Genomic DNA, 24,205 nt, shown 5'->3' with positions numbered 1-24,205 from the left:
CCCCCGATGCATTTCTCTATTTTAATCAACCTGCCTTAATTTTATGTGTGACATTCTCGTGAATTTCTCCATCTTTTTGAATCACTGATCCCAAATATCGAAAATGGTCTTTTCTTTGTAAGATTTGGTCTTTCAATTTTATTATAACATCCTCCGCTCTTGCATTCTTACTAAATTTACATTCCATATATTCTGTTTTCTTTCTACTTAATTTAAATCCTTTAGATCCTAAATTGTTTCTCCACAACTCAAGCTTAGTGTTCACTCCTTTTGTTTCATCCACCAACACTATGTCATCTGCAAATAGCATACACCATGGCACCTCTGTTTGAATGTCTTTAGTGAGTTCATCAATTACTAAAGTAAATAAGTATGGACTTAGTGCAGAACCTTGATGCAGTTCCATTGTAATTTTAAATGGTTCAGTATCCCCTCCGCATGTTTTGACCCTTGTCTCTACATCGTGATACATGTCTTTAAGGACTTGTATATAGGCTATTTAGACTCATTTCTTCTCTAAAACCCTCCATAATACTTCTCTAGGGACCCTATCATAGGCCTTTTCTAGATCTATAAACACCATGTGTAGATCCTTCTGATGATCACGATACATTTTCATTAGGCGCCTCAGTAGGTATATAACATCTATTGTTGACCTACTAGGCATGAAATCAAACTGATTTTTTGAGACCTCTGTTTCTTTTCTGAGTCTCTGCTCTATTACTCTCTCATAGAGTTTCATGATATGACTCATTAACTTAATTCCTCTGTAATTTTCACAATTTTGAACATCTCCTTTGTTCTTGTATATAGGAACCAAAGTACTCTTCCTCCAGTCATCTAGCATCTTTTTTGATTTAAGGATCGCGTTAAATAATTTCGTTAGCCAGGAGATGCCCTATTCTCCCATGCATTTCCATGTTTCTATTGGTATATTATCCGGTCCCACTGTCTTATGATTTTTCATCTTTTTTAATGCTTGCCTTATTTCATTTGAACTTATGCGTCAATAAAATGTATAGCTCACGTTTCCTTTGGAGTTACTAAGATGTCCCAACCTAACTCTTGTGTCGCCACTATCATTGAATAATTTTGTGAAATATTCCTTTCATCTCTCCTTAATCGCTCCTTCATTCACTAATACATTTTGATTTTCATCTTTTATGCATTTCACTTGATTTAGATCTCTTGTTTTTCTTTCTCTTGCTTTAGCTAATTTATATAAATCCATTTCTCCATCTTTTGTATCAAGTCGTTTATATAGATTCTCATATGCTTTTGACCTTGCTTCACTAACAGCTCTTTTTGCTGTATTTTTTGCTTCTTTATAATTTTTTAGATTTTCTTCATTGTTGCACTTATATACAACCTTATAGCAAGTTTTCTTATTTTTAATTTTCAATTGTACCTCTTCATTCCACCACCAAGACTCCTTAAGGTTAGGGGCTCTACCATTTGTCTCTCCAAGGACTACCTTTGCCGTGCTTCTCAGGGTATTAGCCATTTCTCTCAACATTTGGTTTGTTTGTCTTTCTCTATTCTATTCCCTTCTACCTCTTAATTTTTCTTTGAAGATTAGTTGTTTCTTCCCTTTTAAATCCCACCACCTAATTCTTGGATTTTGTTTTATGTGATTTTTTCTCTTCCAATTTTTTACTTGGACGTCAAGTACTAAAAGTCTATGTTGAGTAGTCAAACACTCTCCTGGTATCACCTTGCAATCCCTACAACATAACTGATCCTCTTGTCTCATGAGAAAGTAATCTATTTGGGTGCTTGATATGACATTTTTATATGTAATTAAGTGTTCGTCCCGTTTTTTGAACCTAGTATTAGTTATGATGAGCCCATATGCCATAGCAAAATCTAGAATAGACTTGCCCTTATTATTAATTTTCTCGAATCCATACCCTCCATGTACCTCTCTATTGCCGTTTTCGTATCTACCCACATGACCATTTAAGTCACCTCCTATAATCACTTTCTTTCCTCTTGGTATCATTTGTATGAGTCCCTCTAGGTCCTCCCAGAATTTTACTTTTATCTCCTCACCTAACCCCGCTTGTGGTGCGTATATACTAAAGATATTCATAGTCATTCTTCCTAGACTAACATTTACCATAATAATCCTATCCCCTATTCTCTTTACATTCGCCATGCGTGCGGCCGTGTGGCTGCGCGGCCCTCCTGGCCGCGCCAGGTGGCAGCCATGGGTTGCCCCCTGCCCTTGTCCGCCACACCCATTAGTTCTCTAATTTTAATGCAAAAATTTTTTGGAACTTGAAGGAATAAAATAAATGATAATGTTTTCTAATAAGGGGGCCTTGCAGAGAATAAATTGAGGGGCTTTGCAGAGAATTAAATGATGAATTGTGCAAAGAATAATTCAGTGGAGTTGCATTGAATTGAGGGTAACAATTGGAGTATAAATAGGGAGTAGGGGTGTGCAATTGTAGGAGGAAGTGAAGCAGTGGTTGTGAACTTGAGGATGAGTTTTTGCAATAAGGTATGGTTAATATTAGTTTATCATTAATTAAGTTGTGAAGTTAATCAATTAGTGAATTGATTTGATAAATAATGTTGGGAATTAGTGAAGGTAGTGTATTAGCTAAACTAACGACCTAACTTAGTAAAATAATCTAGTGGAAATTCATTAGAAGATTTTAGTAGAATTGCTGCCATAGATCTATTTAATTAATTTGGGTTATATATGATTTCATAAGGAATTTTGAGAGTGTTGGCGTTACGCTATTGAGTTATCGGCAGCTTGAGGTAGAAAATCTACTTAAACTAGTAGGTTAGTTTAGTAGATAAATTATTAGAAGTATGATATGTTTTATTATAAATTTTATGCGGTTAAGTCTGGTTATTTTAAAGTCATGATCTCATTATTTTTCAGCAAGAGTTTGATAAGGACGAGAATTGGTTATTTAAAGGCAAATTCTTCTTACTCTTTGTTTCAATTAAAACGCAAGATCTCAGTTTTCTTATTAATATGCAAGTTCAGTTACTCCCTTTTCTCAAGTTTATGTTTGCAAGTTCTTATCTTATTTTACAAGTTTAGCTCCTCTTTGCTCAAGTTATGTTTAAATTACAAGTTTTATTCTCTATTTCTTGCTAATGCAAGATCCTACCTCTTAATTTTCTAAATTGCAAGTTATTTTCCTATTTTACAAGTTATTTCCCCTTTTATTAGTAAATTATCACATCGTCCTCATTTATACCTCTTGAGTCTCAAATAGGGTTTTGTATCACCCTATCTTTCTCTGAGAATGATGATTTTTTGTGGACATGCCAGGGTTTGATGTTGTCTTGCATGAATGTTGCTCTACCATGCACATTGCTTCATTAATTGTACGTCGGTTATATATATGAGAAGTTATTACGAATATGCATGTTATGGTAACGCATGAAGCATGTACATGAAAATGTTTTTTTAAAAATATGTAAAGGCCTCATGATGCGCTCAGCGGACGAGTCCGCAGAATATATCCGCAGAGAAAGGGTTGAGCTCAAAGTTGGACTTCGGTCCTAAGTTTATGTTATGGACTTCGGTCCCAAGTTTAAGTCATGGATTTCGGTCCCAAGGTTTCGGACTTCGGTCCCATGTTTATAGTTCTAAAAAGTATTGCATATGAGTATGGATGCATGTATCATCATTTTATCATGTGAAAGTACCTTAAATGGCATTCATGTCTGTTTTGCTTCTTGATATCCATAACTCTTATGCTCGCTTTCTTCCAATTATACTTGCTGGGCCTTGTGGCTCATGTTTGCTTGCATCATTCCAGGTTAAGGAAGGGAAAGTTCGAGGTCAAGTTTAGTGGTATCAGATCCTTTCCGATAGTCATGTGTACGGGGCTCTCCCGACCTAAAAGATCCTTGAGGGTGAGTGCGGACAGGGGCTCAGATGAGGTGTTTCGTTAGATTTGTTTAGATGATGCTATGATATGTATGTTGGAGCCCCTGAAATGTGTAATTTTTGTCAGTCTGCTTCCGTTGTTGAAATTTTTGGAGGTGAAAATTATGGTCATTACATAGTTGGTATCAGAGCATTGTGTTTAATTTCTCGGTCGTTACCGTTAGTATCAGAGCGAGGTTGGGATAAGTTCCTGTACACGTAGGCGTGTCTGGTAGTGATTGAGGTATGTCTAGCGATTGGATGCTAGTCAGGCTAAGGACCCTATAATCAAAAGGTAATGTCAGGTGACAAGTTTCGGTTGTAAGCTATGAACAGTGTAAGAAGGTTGAGTTGGTGGTTAGCTCGGTAAGTGTAATATGAACCAGTATAGGCAAAACCTAAAAAGTGACCCTATGGCGTGAGACGCCGGGTGAGATACTGGAAAATGATGATATGGAGTGTCCTAAAGGAGATGTTGGGTAATATCATAGGAGCTGCGAATGTATCTTGAGGAAATAGATCGAGTACGGATTTCGAGAACGAAATTCAGTTAAGGGAGGGAGAATTGTAACATCCCAGAATTTTGGAGACAAATAGTAATTATTAATTTTGGTGTTTGAGGCAATTATTGGATGTTTGGAAATTTAGAAAAAAATAATAAGTTATTTTGCGTTGAAATATTTATGAAATTATTAACTTGGGGGTTATATAATTTCTTTGTAGTTTTCAGTACCGAATCGACTGTAGGGATGCCCTGGAGCCTAGATGTCTAAGGAAAATGATATGGTATTGACGAGCGTCCTGAGTTAGGATTTATGGTATTGAAAGAAATTAGAATCGAGACAGTTTTCGATACAACTATGATTTAGGTTGAAAAACTGAATGATTGTAGGGGACTTCCGGGAAGTCCACGGAATCTTGAGGGGGCTCCGATTTTTCATGATGAACAACCCTGAGGTGGTTTCGGGATGAAATAAATGTCCTGTAAGGGCTTGGGGATGAAATCGACCATATCGAGTAAATGCAGAGTTATTAATTTCTGGTTTTAAGTATCTCAATAATTATTAATTTGATGTTAAGGTACAGTAGCAATTAAAGAAATACCTAAATGAAATTTGTAGTGAATAATTTTCATATTAATATAGTATATAAATATAATATATTATATATATATGGGTAAGTTGGAAGAAGAATTAAATAATAATATATAAAGCTTGGTGCCATTCATTTGTAAATTTTTTGGCACTAAGGTAAATTTTATTGAAAAATTAGTATTAATAATTTATTTAGTGATTAATTAATTAATTAGTTAGCTAAATTAGTAGATAAAATTCTTAGAAGTATTGTAGGTTTAAAGTACAGCCTTTACATGGTTAGATTTAGTTATTTTGAAGCTAATGTCATTAATTTCTATTAAACGTTTTACTTTGCAGTGGGAAGGTGTCATGACCCAAGAATCTATAGAGGGCAATATAGTAATAGGTTGATAATAGTTGTTAGAAAATATTTTAGATATTTTAGCAAGTGGTTAGAAGCACATGGGAGCATATGCTAGGTTGTTAGAAGGCAAATATGCCTATAAAAGGTTGCTGTAATGGTTTGTTTCCTTATCCAAGAAATTAATAAATTGAATATATTTTTCTCCTCCTCCAAATTCTCTCCCCTTCCTTGATCTTCTTCTCCTTGTTTTCTGTTCTTCTCTAATCCCCCTAACACTTCTTCTAATCTCTCCCTCATTCTTTCAAATTCCCCCCCTAATTGCCTTCTATTCGTGGCCGTAGTTGAATCGGATTCTTCTGATTCCCAAACTGATCCTAGGTTAAGCCCTAGGTTCATGACAAATTGGTATTAGAGCCACCGTTTCTCGGCGACTTTCCTTGTTGATTCTTGAAATTAGAAGGCAACTATGGAATCCAGTAGCAGCAGGTGAGTGTAGGCAGTTTGGTCCAACACCTCAACTCTGGCGAAAGATTGTGGAACCGAACGAATGCAGTAGGCGTTTCCGTAAAGCGACAGTAGAATTGATCGAACAATTGAGTCGAGCCATTATAGAGGTATGAGTTTCAAGGGAAGCGAACTAAATTCCGTTCCGGTGATTCTGATAGCCATTGGTAGTAGATTTGGGAAGAAGCATTGACTGAATTTGAAAGGCGAAGCGGAGCAAAGCAAGCTTCGGCTTAGAATTGCAAACGAGCAGGCCAGGCGATCCGAATTGGAAGGCGTCACAGAGTGCAGTTCCTTGTAAGAGGCCGAACTGAGCCGATTAGATCACAAGAAGTTGCGAATTCCAGCGATTGCGGCGATGAAACAAGGCCAGACGACTTCAGCGATACACGAATTCAACCTCGGCCCAGAAGGTCGTGATTGGAGTGGGTGACTAGAGGTGAGGCGATTGGCCCAGAGGGTTGCGATTGTCCAAGGCGAGTGTGAGTCTGTTGGAGGTGGAGCGGACGGCCCAGCGAGTTGCGACCAGATCGGAAGACCAGTCCGACCAGACCGATAAGTTTCCTACAGGTGCAGCTGTGTGCTACGGTTTTGGTTGCCTTCCGACTCATGTTGGTGAAGCGACTGAGGGGGGTTCGCTGCCGCTATCCATTGCAATTGTTGATTGTGGCGCATGCAATTCTCTTGGGCTGGGAGCCTTGAACAGTGATTGGGTTGAGAAGAGCCGCCATTAATTTCTGTGGGGGTTCTCAACTGTTTGATTTGGATTGAGGAGACGAAAGTGGCAGAATAGGTCTGGGTGTTACAACAAGCCTTCCACCTTGATCCGAAGGAGATTCTGACCATTCTGCAGAGCCAATTCAGAGCAGAACCGGATTCGAGGCTAGGCGATTGCGAAGGCGCAACAGGCCGGTGTTTCCAACGGTGATTCCAGCAAATATTGGGTATTATTGCAGCAAGCGAGACAGAATATTCGGTAGCCCTATGCAACTCTTGAAGGCTGATCAAGTTGCTGTAACGTGCAATTTATTTCGGCCCTAAAAGAAGACTGACTCTGAAGTAGAACATAGACTGCAATTTGCCACTTCTTGGATCAGCTACAGGGTGACTGTTGAGAGGTACATACTGAAGAGAAGTGAGGGATTGAGGATGTACAAAGCTCTTGTTTATTGGCCTTTGAGTTGTCCTGCTTGTGAGAAATTTGCTAGGGGCAGTAGTGCAAGCACGAGGACATTGGAGTCTCAGTCGCAGCAGAAGGGTGCTGCATTTTCAGGGGGACGACCTGATCATAAGGCCATTGGTAGCAGTGCATACATGGAGCAGATGGGCCCTAAATTGCAGCAATATAATGCTTCATTTTCAGCTGGAATGGAGCTTCAATGGCAGCCAAAGAATGCTGCATTTTCAGTTGACCAGAAGCATCAAATTTGGGAAAAAAAGTTTGAGAATGAGACTAGCCGAAGGGACAAAGGAACCAGCAGAGGGTTTGATGAAGAGAGCAAGGAATTTGGCCCTATGATACGCGAGAAGCTGCAAGAATTTGCGATGATACTTATTAAGAAGTATCATTACAACTTTCCGGTAGAATACTTTGATTATTATGACGGAAGTTTTAACAAGGAAAAATTCCTTGGAGTGGAGAAGCTGAAGGAGGAGACAAGATTACGAACGATCGATTCACTGCCTACTCTAGACTTTGGGCAGAAAAATAAACATTTTGACAGAGGCAGCAGTGACTAGAAAGATGGCTGCAATATTGAGAGTAATTTTGGTGGTGAAAAGCATAATCTCAAGGAAAATTATATTGATCAGCTTGATAGGACAACAGATCAAAAGGAGCCCACGAATCCTTTTGAAGGAGAAGTACATGTAGCTGAAATATCTTCCAATGTTGTGAAAATGTGTAGAACTGATCCTAAAATGTGCCACAATGTGGCTGTAAATTTTGAGGTTGAGGAGCAACATCAATTGAAGGCTGAAGGACTGCAAGTTTCAGCTGTTGCTTGTGACCAGAAGTAGCTAAATTCAATGAAGGCACTAGATGAGGATATATTGACTGGATTTGGCATCATAATGGATCCTCAATCTATGGGTACAAGCTATCTTAATTTGGTAGCTATCACCAACCCACGAGAAATGGTATGCCGCTCCTTGAAGGAAGATGCAGCTTTGATTGCACTGATTATCATTATTGTTTCAGCTGAGGAGTATCCAAGAACAAAGAAGAAGCGGCCTAGAAAGGGAATGATAAAAGAAAGAACAACCAAGCTGGAGAGAGTTGGTATTGGTTGAGGAGCAATGGCTAAATTGTTGTAAGTTCTTGGGGATAAGAACTCTCTCAAGAAGGGGGGAATTGTCATGACCCAAGAATCTGTAGAGGTCAATATAGTAATAGGTTGATAATAGTTGTTAGAAGATATTTTAAATATTTTAGCAAGTGGTTAGAAGCACATGGGAGCATATGCTAGGTTGTTAGAAGGCAAATATGCCTATAAAAGGTTGCTGTAATAGTTTGTTTCCTTATCCAAGGAATTAATGAATTGAATATATTTTTCTCCTCCAAATTCTCTCCCCTTCCTTGATCTTCTTCTCCTTGTTTTCTGTTCTTCTCTAATCCCTCTAACACTTCTTCTAATCTCTCCCTCATTCTTTCAAATTCCCCCCCGATTGCCTTCTATTCGTGGCCGTAGCTAAATCGGATTCTTCCGATTCCCAAACTGATCCTAGGTTAAGCCCTAGGTTCATGACAGAAGGCAAAGAGGACAAGAAACGGTTATTTGAAGGCAAGCTTCTAACCCTCTCTTTATGTTCTTTAATTCCTGCGCAAGTCTTTGTTGTTTTCCATAATTTATTACCTCCCTTACCATGATTTGGTTCCATGCATTAATTATGCAAATACACGTGGTAACCATTTTATAATATGCGAGTTGTTGAAACTATATACGTGACTCCTAGAGATATTTATTTCTAACCATCACGGGGTTTTGTATCGCCCCTACTTCTTTGGGAATGATGTCAAACTGATGTGAACTAGGTTCTTAGAAAATTGGGGAGACTCGATGTGATTGTGGCGGTCAACTGACTAGCCTCCCTCTAATATTTAATATTATCAAAAATGCGAGAACAACCAATATTGTGAGTAACGAAGTGCGTTATCCGTAATCCCGTAAGTAAAGTGGCACAAATACTTACGTCGTATAGGGGTTCATACCTTGACACTGGAATCGTATGAGATATCAATATGTCTGCCTACAAATACTTGGGCTAATACCTTATGCCGTAAATAGGTTGGAAACGTACCAATATGGTTTCAAAGACGTAATTTGCATAACATGGAAAATATGAGCTTTTGCCTGGACCTACTAGAATAAATATTTCCATAACTACTGTGTAAAGACCTTTGCATATACATGGTGGAGTGAGTTGCATATGATCATGCATGATATTTTATATATGTTTATCAAGTGAAGTTTACGATGGGTACTTGTTTCCTCAGCCTCTGAGAGAGGGCACTGCTATTGCTGTGTCGGTGACGTCCGGGCAGGTTAAGCGTGTGCTGCAATGTCAAAGAGGATGACGTATGATAAATGAGTATTATGGATTATGATATTACAAATGATATTGTTGAGCATATCGAGCCTAAGGGCTATTTGTATTTTATTGAGCATGTGCATGATGTAAAGAAGTAGTGTGAACGTGAACGTGTATATCGGTGCACGGTATACAATATGAACTCGGCTCGAATAGCCATGTGCATAATTATGAATATGTGTGTTCCTATGATGCCTCATTTTTTTCAGATATGTTTGCTAAGCCTCGTGGCTCATATTGTTTTTAACATCATTCCAAGTTAAGGAAGGGAAAGTTCGAGGTCAAGTTTAGTGGTATCAAATCCTTGCCGATAGCCATGTGTACGGGGCTCTCCCGACCTAAAAGATCCTTGAGGGTGAGTGCGGACAGGGGCTCAGATGAGGTGTTTCGTTAGATTTGTTTAGATGATGCTATGATATGTATGTAGGAGCCCCTGAAATGTGTAATTTTTGTTAGTTTGCTTCTATTGTTGAAATTTTTGGAGGTGAAAATTATGATTGTTACATAGTTGGTATCAGAGCATTGTGTTTAATTTCTCGGTCGTTACAACAAACAGTTCAACACTTATAATTGTGAAGAGTCCTGGCTTGGATAAGCAACCTAGAGAGGAAAGGAAGGCATTTGGTTCACCAAAAATGGTTAACAAGGACTCCTTATGGTGTTGGGTCCTTAAATTTGACAAGAAGTTTTCATTGAATTGGTGAGAATCTAGTTAAGAAATTAGAGGAAAATGAGAAGAATTCTAGAGAGGGAGGGAAGACAGAGAGATAGGAGGGATATTCGAGAGAAAGAGAGAAGAGAGATTGAGAGGGAAATCAGAAGTTTTTGATTAATTTATTTGATTTCCCTTTACACTGAATGCAATTAGTAATTATATACTGATCGTAGTTAGCTTTTAGCACCAAAAGGGCTGCCACTTTTTCAAGGTTACAACTTTCAAAACATTGTGCTAGATTTGAGATTTGACAAGGAGAATTCTCTCCAATTAAGAGATAATCACACGGGAATTTCGAGAGGGGGAAAGTAGAATTAGAGAATTGAGGAAGAGAAATTAGAGAGAGAGAGAGAGAGAGAGAGAGAATTTGAGAGGGAAAAGAGGCTGATTCAATTATCAATTGTCGTGTCTTCAAATGAGTTGGGTCAGTGTTTTATATTGCTTTAGCTGGTGATTGGCGCTAAAACGGTTGCCAAGTCCCTTCTAGAATTAGCAACTTGCCTAACTACTTGCATAACAACTTGCATTGCTGGAACATTCATCTAGTAAGCTAATTCCCTCTAAAAATTAAAAACATGGCTACAAAATAGGACCCAATAGTCTACGTACGTGACAATTTCCCCCTCCATCAATCATTTCTTGTCCTCAAGAAATGTGCAACAGGCTAATAGAGTTTGGGAATTGCCTCAGTAAGTCGGGTAGATATTCGGAGGTGATGTTGTCCGAATGTAACGAGGACCATTTAACCAACACCTAGGTGATGGGTGCCCCTTGTCTGTAGATGATTTGTTTGTCCAAGATAGCCATAAGAACCGTTGGCTCTGTTTCTTCACTGATAGTAAGAGGGAGGAATGGGCTGGCTACTTGTGATCTAACTCCCTTCTTGAGTAGGGAGACATGGAATATTGGGTGTATTTAGGACCCTTCTGATAGCTGTAGGTGGTAGGCCACTGGCCCTACCTTTGCAAGCACTGGGAAAGGTCCATAAAACTTGGGGATTAGGTTAGACACGGGTTGTCGAGAGAGGACTCTGAGGTGTTGATGGCTTAGCTTCAAATACACTTCCTCCCTTTCTGAAAATTCCCTTTCACTCCTCCTATTTGCCATATGTTTCATCCTGTTTTATGCCTTAGCCAGTTCTATCTTCAGTATTCTTAAGATCTCTTGTCTCTGTTGTACATAAGCTCCGACTGCTGCCACTGTAGTTGGTCCCCCCACAGCCTGTAATAGCGTTGGTTTGTATCCATATAAGGCCTCAAATGGGGTCATGTTAATAGAACTGTGGTGGCAGGAGTTGTACCACCATTGGGCTACGGAAAACCACTTGTGCCACCTTTTTGGCTGCAGAAAACTTAGGCACCTTAGATAAGATTCAAGACAATGATTGACCCTCTTAGACTGCTCATCCGTTTGGGGATGATAGACAGTTGACATGTGTAACTTAGTGCCTAAGGACCTCAATAACTCCTTCCAAAACAAACTAGTAAAGACCTTATCTTAGTCTAATACAATGGATTGAGGGACCCCATGCAATTTCACCATATTGTCCAAGAAAACTCTAGCGACATCTTGAGCTGTAAACAGATAGAATAACCCCAAGAAGTGATTGAACTTGGTAAATCAGTCAACCACCAAAATGCAGTCTCTACTCTCTAATTTTGGTAACCCCTCGATGAAGTCCACAGTCACATTAGTGTCATGTTCCCAAGGGTAGATAGGTCCATCCATAATTTTGTATGCTTAAAATGGGTGTACCTTAGCTGTTATAGGCTGTGTTGCGACAAGGGTACCTTCTAGAAGGACCCCATAATCGCGTATATATATGTAATGGAGCCACACTCCAAGACAATCAATGAGAATATTCTGATAGTCTCTTCTCTCGCATTTCTGTTATCTCTCTCTCTCTCTCTCTTCTATCTCCTTCTCTATTCTCTTTCTCCTCGGTAGACGTTGAATTCCTCCCAGAATTCTGCCACTACCTTTGTTAGTTCCTCCAGTATTGACAATTGGTATCAGAGTCGGCGGAAGGCACCCGCATGAAGCAACTGGAATCTCGATTGGACATCATAGAAGCCGGGTTGAGACAGAGCCATGAACAAGTTGACGAAAAGTTGGAAACGGTCGAAGTAGGGGTCATAAACACTTACGAAGATGTAAGTCGTATCTGTGCAGACATGTTGGAGGTGGAAAGAAACCTGAGGGAGGATTTCTCACATCTATGCGAGGAATTCTCAGGCCTGAGCCAGCAGTTGAGTGTTGCGCTGGACATATTTTCTAGGTAGCCCAATGCGAGCTTGCTGGTGGATTTTCCACCACTAGCAGTTGTAGCTCCAATCATCCCCGGAGCTAGGGGAAGACCGAAAAGGGAAGAATGAACGAAGATGGCAGCAGAAGAAGCCACACTAAGAGGAACTAATACACCTATGCCTAAGCTGGAGATACTGGTGTTTGAAGGGAAGAAGCCCAAGTGGTGAATCAGAAGATGCGAACGCTTCTTCTATCACTACCGGGTGGCATAGGAGAATAAGGTCAATATGGTAGCTGCATACTTGAATGATTTAGCGAACTCTTGGTTCCAGAGTTGGAGTGGACGGAGGAATGAATGGAGGTGGCCAGAATTCATAGGGGAGTTTTGTGCTCGTTTTGGTGAGAGTAGTTTAATGGATGTAGTGGAGCAATTCAACAAGCTAAAGCAGGAAGGAATGGTGGAGGAATATCTAGCTCGATTTGAGGAGTTGAAGTCCATACTCAGTCATGCCCATCCAACACTAGATGAGCACTACTTTGTTTCTAGCTTCCTCAGCGGATTGAATGACGAACTCAGATTGATGGTGAAAGTGTTACAACCAACCACAGTGAGGCAGGCAACAGAGAAGGCCCACTTACACAAGCTTTCCCTTGAAGCCTTTGTGAGGAAGCATAAGATCTCCTCAAAAGGATCGGGAGGGGGGTGGTAGAGCTCAATGGGAGGGGGATACAAGGGTAGCAACTCCCAGATGAACAGGGGAAGCTACTCACCTTGAGCACTGATCCAGGTTGCCCCATTGAGATCTCTTACACTAGACCATAAAATGTAGATGGGATTGTGCTTCAAGTGTGGAGAGAAGTATGCTCTCGGACATCAATGTCGGAAACAACTGATGTAGATGGAAGGATAAGAAGACGAGGATGAAGAAGAAACAGAGGTAGAAGCAAAGGAGATCGAAGTGGGAGGTAATGCTGAAGAAGGAGAGGAGGGTGGACAAATTTCCCTCCATGCCTTGGAGGGCCACCCTTTGAAGAAGGTGATCAAAATTAATGGGGTTGTAGGGAAGAAAAAGTTGATTGTGTTAATTGAAAGTGGAAGCACACATAGTTTCTTGGATGAGAATTCAACCAAGGAACTCTTATGTGTGCTGCAAACCACTATTCCCCTTTCAGTAACTATTGCCAACGGCCACAAGATGATCATCTGGTATAAATGTCAAGGGTTTACATGGAGAATGCAAGGATACGAGTTCTCAGCAGACCTAAGGATCTTACAGCTAGGGGGATGTCAAATTGTGCTCGAAGTTGATTGGATGAGGATAGTGAGTCCTCTGATATTCAATTTCAACACCTTAGAGGTAACTTTTGAGTAGGGAGGAAGAAGGTTGACACTGACAGGGTGTGGGGAAGGAGGGGAATGCAAGGCTATATCAGGAAACCACCTTAAGAAGCTATTTGAGCAAGAAGAGGGAGCCATTGCTCAACTACATTTGGTGTATGCCATTGAAGTAGAGGAGTACACAGAGGATCACAAGGTTGGGGAAGAGGAGCGCCAATGGCTCAAGTTGGAGGCCCTCACCTACTCCCCAAGCAAGGTAACCCTTAATGACTCTTTACATTCTTTATTGGTTGAATTTGAGGACTTATTCTTGGAACCATCTTCCTTGCCTCCCAATCGCTTCCTAGAGCACACAATCCACCTTAAACCTAACACAAAACCCATAAATGTCTACTCATACCGATACTCTCCTTTTCAAAAGGCAAAGATTGAACACCTAGTTAAGGAGATGCTTTCCAAAAATATAATCCAACCCAGCCAAAGCCCCTTTGCATCCCTCGTTCCTCTTGTTAAGAAGAAAGATGGAAGCTAGAGGTTCTGTGTTGATTATAGGCAACTAAACTCGCACACCATTAAAAACAAATTCTCCATCCCCATTATAGATGACTTGTTGGATGAATTAGCAGGGGCAACTACCTTCGCAAAGCTTGATCTCAGATCTGGTTGCCATCAGATTCGGATGAGCTGTCCGAATATACCCAATACAGCCTTTTGCACCCACCAAAGATTGTATGAATTCCTAGTTATGCCCTTTGGCCTAACTAATGTGTCTGCCTCCTTCCAGGCACTTATGAACCACATTTTTTGTCCCTACCTCAGAAAATTCATCCTTGTTTTCTTCGATGATATCTTAGTATATAGCCCTACCATGGAGCAACACTTAACCCATTTCAAAACCACTTTCCTAGTCCTTAGATTTAACCGATTGTTTGTAAAGAAGTCTAAATGTACCTTTGGAGAGGGAAATGTGGAGTACCTAGGGCACATTATCATCGGAGAAGGAGTGACTACTGACCCTAAGAAAATCATTGCCATGGTAGAGTGGCCAACTCCCAAGATCATTAAGGAGTTAAGGGGATTTCTTGGTCTAATTGGCTATTACGGAAAATTCATTAGGGGCTATGGGATGATCAACACGCCCTTGACAGAGTTGCTCAAGAAGAATGGGTTTGAATGGGGTGACAAGGCAGAAGTAGCTTTCAATTCCCTAAAGAGAGCTATGACCCAAGCTCCTATATTAGCCTTGTCGGATTTCACCAAACCTTTCATCCTAGAAACAGATACTTGTGACATAGGAGTGGGGGCTCTGTTGGTTCAAGAGGGCAGGCCTATAGCCTTCCTTAGTCAAGCCTTAGCCCCCAAACACTTGGGGCTAAGTATCTATGACAAGGAGCTTATAACAATACTCATGACAGTTGAGAAATGGATGTATTATTTGGAAAGAAATCCATTTGTCATCAAGACAGATCACTAGAGCCTTAAGTCCTTAGGGGAATAGAGGCTGCACACGGAGCTATAGAGGAAGGGAGTAACCAAGCTGCTTGGATTGGATTACACCATCTAATATCAAAAGGGTAAGGAAAGTGGTTGATGCACTGTCGAGAAGGGAGGAAATGGGAGAGTGCCAAGCAATTTCAGTGGTGGTTTCGGATTGGATCAGGGAGGTGTCTAATAGCTATGAACAAACATTGTGGGTTGGTAGCTGGAGCACAGGAACATAAAGGGTACACATTGAAGGTAGGGTTATTGAGATACAAAGGAAGGTTGGTAATTGGGGATGACAGATCAAGAATACTACAAGCCTTGCATGCCTCACCAATTAAGGGATACTTGGATTTGAATGTCACTTACAACAAGGTGAGGGAACTATTTTATTGGCCAAGGATGAAAAAAGAAGTGACTGCCTTTGTGTTAGAGTGCCCTATTTGCCAAAAATGCAAACATGAGCAGGTCCCTTACCTAGGCTTACTTGAACCCCTCGAGATACCCGAACATGCATGGTAACGGATCTCTATGGACTTTGTGGAAGGGCTCCCACGGTCTGAAGGAAAGAACACTATCATGGTAGTGGTGGATAGGTCGACTAAGTTTAGCTATTTCCTAAGCCTAGCCCACCCATTTACAGCCCCTGATGTGGCTGGGTTGCTATTGGACTCAGTGGTGAAAGTGCATGGTCTATCGGTGTCCATCACTTTAGATAGGGATAAGGTGTTCACTAGCAATTTTTGGAGGGAATTATTCAAGCAGCTGGGGGTTGGCTTGTAGATGTCCATCGCCTATCACCCTAAAATAGATGGGCAAACCGAACAAGTGAGCCAATGTCTAGAGGCCTATCTAAGGTGTGTATCTTCTCCAAACCCAAGAGTTGGAATCAGTGGCTACCACTTGCTCAGTGGTGCTACAATTCTAACTACCATAGCTCCCTAAAAAGGTCCCCATTTGAGGCACTCTTTGGCTACAAACCCCCATTAATACCCGTAGTGATGCACTATTCCAATGTGGAGCTAGTAGTAGATCAACATTCAAGGCAGAAGCAAGAAGCCCTTTAGGTGATAAGAAAAGAATTGACAGTGGCACAAAATAGGATGAAACAATTGGCAAGAAGCCCTTCCAATTTCAAATATGTTTTGGATTATTTTAATAAGTTTAGTTATTATTTTTATTATTATCCATTATCCTAATTTCTATGTTTTTAATTATCTTGTAGATATCTATCCATATATATATTTATATCTTTATATTTTCTTTATTATCTTTTTCCTAAAATTGGGTTTTTACAAGGACCCAAACCCAATATAATGTGCCAAATAGTGCTCGCATTCCTATATCTGATGTGGAAAGTAGAGGGATGTGGACAACATGGATTGGTAAGAATTTCAAGATAAGAAAATAAGACATTGTACCACAAGTTATATGGTTTAAAAATTAAAAAGGTGATGTAATTTCAATAGTATTACATTTCTTAAGCAAATTGGGCATGCATTTATTGAAACTTAATCAATGCCATATATTCAGGTGCCTCATTACAAACAAATGAGAAATCTCATCTAGGTCATAGTGGCTGAAAGTTTTGTTGGTTAATCTTTTAAGAACCTTTGATGAACCTTCTGCTTGATATTGAAGACATCTTATATCCAAGGGTCACAAACAGATGTCACTAGGGAAGCCTTAGTAAGAAACTGACTATCAGAAGGCCCAAAGATATCAATTCGTGCAAATCCTTGGTGATGAGCACAAATTCTATCCAGTCAATGGCTACAATCATATGCATTTTACTTTGGTTTTTATTTAGCTCTACTTTCAGTTTCATAAGCAAAATGAACTCCTTTAAAGAAAAAATGCTTTAAGGGGTTATTTTGTGGCAGGTTGAGTGCTTTGACTTCAAGAGGTGGCCCCTACTGTAGACCTTAGTAAGCACAGACAATTTATAGTTATGCTTTAGGGGTTTGTGTAGCTTTTTGCATGCATTGACTTCCAGAGGTGACCCTAACAAAGTAACTTAGTAGTCATGGATAAAAGATATACTCATTTCCCCCAAAGTTCTCTGAATTTTAAGTATATATCTAAATAAAAACATTGTTTACTTCAGAATATTATACATTGCGCATTACATTTTAATTGTTCACAGTATGTCAATTTAACTTTTTTTTTTTCCTTTTCTGCCTCTAGAAAATTTGTAAGTAGGACAGAGCTTAAAACCAAAGCTTTTTCTGCCTCCTATAAAGACAATTCGGTTGGCCTTGTACCCAACTCTGGATATTTTCTACTAATGCTCCATTTGTTTTGCCGTAAAATGTTTTTTGGTAAAATATTTTATTTATTTTCTGTGCTTGGACAAAAAATGGTAAGTAAAATATTTTTAAAGCAAAAACATTTTACCAAAATGTAAAAAATGACTTAACTAAAACTTTTGGTAAATCAATTTTTGGTTTTGAGACCAAACTCATTATTCTAAGGGATATCATACTTATGCACAATGCCACTTCGTGAAGTGGAGATTTGAGGCCATATTTCATTTTTTTCCTGGAATTTTTTAAATGCAAGCCTAACACTGAAAAATAAGATGAAAATATATTTTTTTGGTGTAAAATTTTGTGTGAAAATTATTTTCCAATGTAAAATATTTTATATTGAAACAAACGGAGCCTAAATCCCTTAGGTCGGGTAGAAAGGCAGTCAAGCCCAGCAGATCATTGACATTTCACTTGGACCAAACAGATTTGTTTACATTTTCATTGAAGTAAATTTTTTCCCTGCATGTACCTTTACGTCCACGCAAGTTATTACATGTAAATAAATGACCCCCTATTTGTATTTGATGGAAGCATCAAAATACTGAAATTCCAAATAAATAAAAAGTAACTATCCCTTCAAAAAGCAAAATTTAAAATTGTAAAAGTTGTCTAGGAATAGTGTTTAGCTTATTTGTATGTTAGTAGGATTCTATTTTTGGCTCCATATAGCAAATATATAAAATATGAAGGATTAGGTGTTTTCTATATTTTGGGTGTTCACAATCTTCAAAAGAAACCAAGTTTTAGAATTGAGTTTTACTTAATTTTTAATCCTATTTAAATGCACTAATTACAAGATGAACTATCAGATCTTCTGGTTTTATTAAACATAGAATCCATCTTCCTAATGAGTAATCAAGTACCAGTGGATTATGACATGAGTTAGGTATGCCTTTATTTATGCAATCAATCTTGTATTTGTCCTACATGATGTACTCTCTTACAGTAATGTTACTATGAATCCTAATCATTATCATTTGCACAACTATATTAAATATATATAATTATTGGTCAATGCAATAAGCTGACATGTTTTCAGGTATTATGTGTTATTTTAGAAAGTTGCTTTTTAAGTCTTTCCGCAAATTGAAAAGAATCACCCATTTACTTTTAAGCAATGCTGATGATTGGGTAAATATCTAACTAATAGAGTTCGCTGATGATGGTAAAATTTATCAATAAATCTTTCACACTCCAATGGTTGCTTGTATTTCCTTAATTTTTCTGTTATCTACTAACACCTACTCTGTATTAACCTAATTCAATAAAAACTATAATCTGAATCATTAATCTTGTGACATACTTGTAATTTCTACAACTTTCCACGTCAGGTAGAAGTTGATCTGGCACTCTCAGCCCATGCTAACGCCCGGAGATGGTATGAACAGAAGAAAAGACAGGAAAGCAAACAAGAGAAAACTGTTACTGCTCATGAAAAAGCCTTTAAAGCTGCAGAAAAAAAGACCCGTCTCCAGATTTCACAGGTAGTTGCACCCTGTTGTGTTTTACCGATTTTTTCTTCTGCTGAATGTTCTGATTTTTGCATCACTTATATCTCTATTGCAAATTATTCCTTGCTTCTTATGACATCAGAATATTAACCAAATATGTTGTTTACTTGTACAAATATGAAAGTCATTTATAGACTTTGCTTGCCTGGATGTCTTGTGGCAGTGATCATTCAATCCTGAAACTTTTTGATAAGTCTAGTGGGTAAATTCTTGGATATTTTGGGTTTAAAGACTTAATTTTGTAACATTTTCTCAATAATCCAATATTTTGTTCATCAATTGATCCAAATAATCTTCCAGATATTGTGCTGCTCCTTGGTCTCTGTGTTTGTGGAGAGTAATTTCATCAAATCAATTAAACCTAAATTTCTTCTAGGAATGCAGGTCATCATAATTTATCTATTGAATTTTCTTTTACAAAAGAAATTATATCAATCTCAAACTATCTACACCTCCTTTAACATACAGGCCATGTAACAAAATAGGGGGTAAATGAAGTAACAAGTAGCATTTACCAAGTAGAATAGTAAACATGGTTGCTTATTCTCTATATTTATTGCCTTATGTCTTAGTCTTCCTAGTCAAGGGGCATTATGAATGTTGTGGTAGTTTCATAGGTTTTGTGATCTTGAATTTTTGGTAACATTCCTAGAATGGACTATTAAACTGAGGTAATGTCACAACTCATTGGGGGCCCATGACAGGCACGTAACCTTTAATGAGCCAAAGGCCCATTAGGATTTAGTAAGCCTCTATACATATCATATCATGACAAAATGAACAACAGTCAATCACTGAATCATAAATATCCATTCCAAATATAAACTTAAAAATGTCTCTACAATCCTTGACTATAACAATCTTGGAGCAAACTATTAATAAAAATAAAAACTACCAAGATCGAACTAATGCCCGCAAGGACAAATTGGGACATACAAAAACAAAACAACTAATCTAATTGAGATAAACCAAACTATCTCATTCCTTAACACTGTCTGAAACATCGGTTCCACAGTTGAATCGCCACCTAAAAATTTAAAAGAATCTATAATGAGTCAAAACTCAGTGAACAAAACAATATATATTGTTGGGAGCCAGGACAAGCAATATGCACAAGTTTTTATACAAGAAATATTCTCTCATAAAATAAATGCAAGAAAATTTATTTTTCATAATAAAACAAATAAATTATTTTTCAAGAAAATTCTTTCTTTTTCATATAAATTTCCTTTTTCAAACTGATCTAAAAACCAATACTTTCAATTTCATGGGATTACACTAAGAAAAACAGATACATATAATAGTCATTAGCTACATCCATGCCAAAGTAAATCCACGTTTGTTGGTTGACATATGAGGTTAGCATTACCCCTGCTAACTTGGGTTATTAAGGTGCACCAGGGCTATCATTTACTGTTGTTAACTTGCCATATTCTATTAAAGGTCCCCCAAAACATTTAACATATGCATAATTTCATGTATCAATCAACTTTACTAAAAATTCCATTCATAACAAATCAATCATCAATATTTAACAAACTGATTCGTACTAAGCAATACAATGCACTTTGCAATCAAATCTATTACAATTATTAGTTACCATTGAGCATACACAAAAAGTAATAAAGGACTTGCCCCAACAATCTAGGTTCTATAATTTTAACATAAACAATTTGGCATAGTGTTGAAATGGAAAAGAGACCAATCCCTTGATTAGTGGGGGTTGGCTCCAATCTCTTGATTGATGGTCCAAATCCCTTTGATTGATTGATTCTATTTTAAAATAGGAATATCCTATAAATTATTTCCTAGTTTTGATCATTTCCTAATTTGTTGTATCCTCCCTCTATAAGAAGAGAGGAGTCATGTTTTTTCCAATTATGGTGAAATAGAAATCATTCTTCTCTTAGCTTATATGGTATCAGAGTAGGGAAGTCACCCTTACACCATCAAACCCTAGGCAACCCTTATGTTGTCAAACCTTAGGCACGCTAGTCGCCAACCTTCCAACCTCGGACTTGCCGCAACGCCATACACTTTCAAACCCTAGGCACACCGATCGCCAACCTTCCAACCTTGGACTTGCTGTAGCACCATACATTGTCAAACCCTAGGCTTGCCAGCCGCCAACCTTCCAACCTTGGACCTTCCATAGTGTCGTCAGCTTTTGTTGTTGTCGTCATTCATCAACCATTGTCTTTCCCTCTCTAGTTGCACCCCTTTTTCGGCTTCGGCGAACCCTGATTTGCCTCTGGTCAAGTTTTCTAACGTGATTTTTTGTCAAGATCCGGTGGTGTAGTGGTCCAACGTGACTCATCGTCACCTCCTCTCTCAAATTCGACAACACCCAGCAACTCATCGTCGTCTCATTGTCGATCGCGAGATTCTCAGATCTACAAGTCGCGACCATTGCGACCGTTGTTTCTGAATAAAGCACTACCTATGGTGGAGAAGACGCATAGGGTTACTCTCGCTGAATTTGCAAGCGGCGTCCACCGCGACTGCTATTTTTGACGATTGTTCCAGCGAACCTAGCTAGCTCAACTTAGAAGACGAAGGATCGCCATATTTGCAATGCACAATCACACATTCAACAAATCATCAATCTTGATCGCCACCATGTCAAAGGTTTCCTCCACAGTAACTCAATCACAAACCGAATTTGGTTCCTTTAGCAAAGAGCATTTCGATTAACTCCTGACATTGCTACAGTCTAATTCATCACCTGGTACACCTAATTGTTCTTTGGCCCATTTAGGTAGAAATCCTTTAGCCCTATCAAGGTCTTTAAAATCTGCTCCATGGATCATTGATTCAGCTGCATCTGATCATTTGACCAGTTTAACCAATCTATTCGATTCATATATTCCTTGCTCTGGTAGTGAAAAATAAGAATAGCATACAACAATTTTTCTCTTATTATAGTTAAAGGTCTCATTAAAATTTCTAGAAGTATTGATTTTCAATCAGTACTTCATGTTTCTAAACTTGCTTGTAATATTTTGTTTGTTAGTAAACTCTCAAAAGATTCTAACTGCCATATTACTTTCTTTGATTCTTATTGCCTATTTCAAGACCAGAACTCGGGGAAGACAATTGGTAGTGTTTGAGTGATAAATAGACTTTACTACTTCAATGAGGATTTCTTCGGTAATAAAAAAGTTCACGGATTGAGTGGTAATAGTTTAATTTCTGTTTTTGATCCAATAATGTAATGGCATCTTAGGCTAGGCCATCCTAGTTTTCCTTATTTAAGACACTTGTTTCCTAAATTGTTTAAATGAGTGGATTGTTCTTTGTTTCAATGTGAAAACTACCATTTGTCTAAAGATCATCGTGTTAAATTTGTTTCAAAACCTTATAGCTTATCAAAACCATTTTATTTGATTCATAGTGATGTTTGGGGACCCTCAAAGGTTATCACTTTATTTGGCAAAAGATGGTTTGTGACTTTTATTGATGATTATACGAGACTATGTTGGGTTTACTTGCTTAACAAGAAATCCAAAGTGGCAAGAATTTTCAAAGATTTATTTTACATGATCGAAGCCCAATTTAAAATAAAAATTTGTATTCTTCGATTTGATAATGGAACAGAGTATTTCAATGAATGTTTAGGGGAATTTTTGAAAGAAAAAAGTATTTTACATCAATCAATATGTCATCAAACTCCCCAGCATAATGGCATAGCTAAACGATAAAATAGAAATTTACTTGAGGCAACTAGGGCTATTATGTGTTCTATGAATGTCCCAAAATACCTCTGGAGAGATGCTGTTTTAACTACTTGCTATCTAATCAATAGAATGCCAACTCAAGTCTTAAACTTTGAGACACCTTTGAATTCTCCAAAAAAATTTTCCCCTATGTGTCAGTTGTACTCTAAGCTACCTTTAAAAATTTTTGAGCGCACTTGCTTTGTTACATTCCTCAAATTTTTCGATTCAAATTGGATCCAACAGCCGAAAAATGTGTTTTTGTTGGTTACGCTCTAAATAAAAAGGGTACAAGTGCTTTAATCCTTTGACAAAGAAAACTCACATAAGTATGGATGTGTCTTTCATGGAGAATCAACCTATTTTACCAAAAATCATCTTCAGGGGGAGAATAATGTAAAAGAAGATAATTTTTTGAAAATTCTTGAACTTCTTCCAAACATGATTGACACTCCACTCCACTTTGATAAATAATCCAAGGAAACTAGTGTTCAAAATAATAAAGAACGGGATGTGTCTAGTTCATAGGTACCAAGCATGGTGGAGTCAGAACCAGGGGGAGAATTACTGCAAATGGATTAAAGCAATCTGAAACTTGAGCTTTAGTTTTATATTAGAAGAAAATTTCAAAAAAATTCTATTGATTCGAATGTCCCTCCAGTAACTAAACAATTGGCATCTTCAAATGATTGTCCTCCTTCCACTCGGGCCAACTCTAAACTTACTCCTTCAAATTCTCCCTCATTTGAAAAGGCTAATCTTGATGTCTCCATTGCCACTAGAAAAGGAGTAAGATCTTGTACTAAACATCCTATTGCCAAATACCTGTCATACCAGAAATTGTTCAATAACCACAAAGCATTTCTTTCAAATATTCCTAACTTGCATGTACCAAGAACTATTTAGGATGCCCTAAGTAATCCAGATTGAAAGTGAGCAGTAAAGGAGGAGATGAATGCTCTTGAAAAGAATGGGACTTGGGAGATTGTGGAGCTACTGAAAGGCAAGACAACTGTAGGTTGTAAATGGGTCTTCACTATAAAATGTAAGGTAGATGGGAGCATAGAGAGGTACAATGCAAGACTTGTTGCCATGGGCTTCACCCAAACTTACGATATTGACTATCAAGAGACCTTCGCTCCAATTGCAAAGATAAACTCAATTCGAGTACTTCTTTCTCTAGTAGTGAATTCCAATTGGCCTCCATGCCTACTTGATGTAAAGAATGCCTTTCTAAATAGAGATTTGGAGGAAGAAGTGTTCATGGATCTTCCATTTGGATTTGAGAAGAATTCCAGTGCCAACAAGGTGTGTAGATTAAAAAAATCCTTATATGGTCTAAAATGATCATTAAGAGTGTGGTTTGAAAGGTTTGGAAAGGCAGTGAAGAGCTATGGTTACATTCAAAGTCAAGCTGACCACACATTGTTCTTCAAGCACTCTAGTG

At 38.3% G+C, this 24,205-nt stretch overlaps 1 protein-coding gene across 2 annotated transcripts in view; it reads left to right on the top strand.

The window, feature by feature from the left end:
- LOC127809650 (uncharacterized) overlaps nucleotides 1–24,205 on the top strand; it is a 62,199-nt gene that overhangs the window by 11,020 nt on the left and 26,974 nt on the right. For both annotated transcript variants that reach the window (XM_052348614.1, XM_052348615.1), the window contains one exon: nucleotides 18,863–19,015. In XM_052348614.1, the coding sequence (XP_052204574.1) occupies nucleotides 18,863–19,015 (153 nt within the window). The remainder of the gene's footprint in view (nucleotides 1–18,862; nucleotides 19,016–24,205) is intronic.

This window comes from Diospyros lotus, chromosome 9, assembly GCF_014633365.1.
Source record: "Diospyros lotus cultivar Yz01 chromosome 9, ASM1463336v1, whole genome shotgun sequence".
NCBI lineage: Eukaryota > Viridiplantae > Streptophyta > Magnoliopsida > Ericales > Ebenaceae > Diospyros > Diospyros lotus.
Note: the sequence above shows the minus strand (reverse complement) of the source record. Positions and strands in the feature narration are given on the sequence as shown.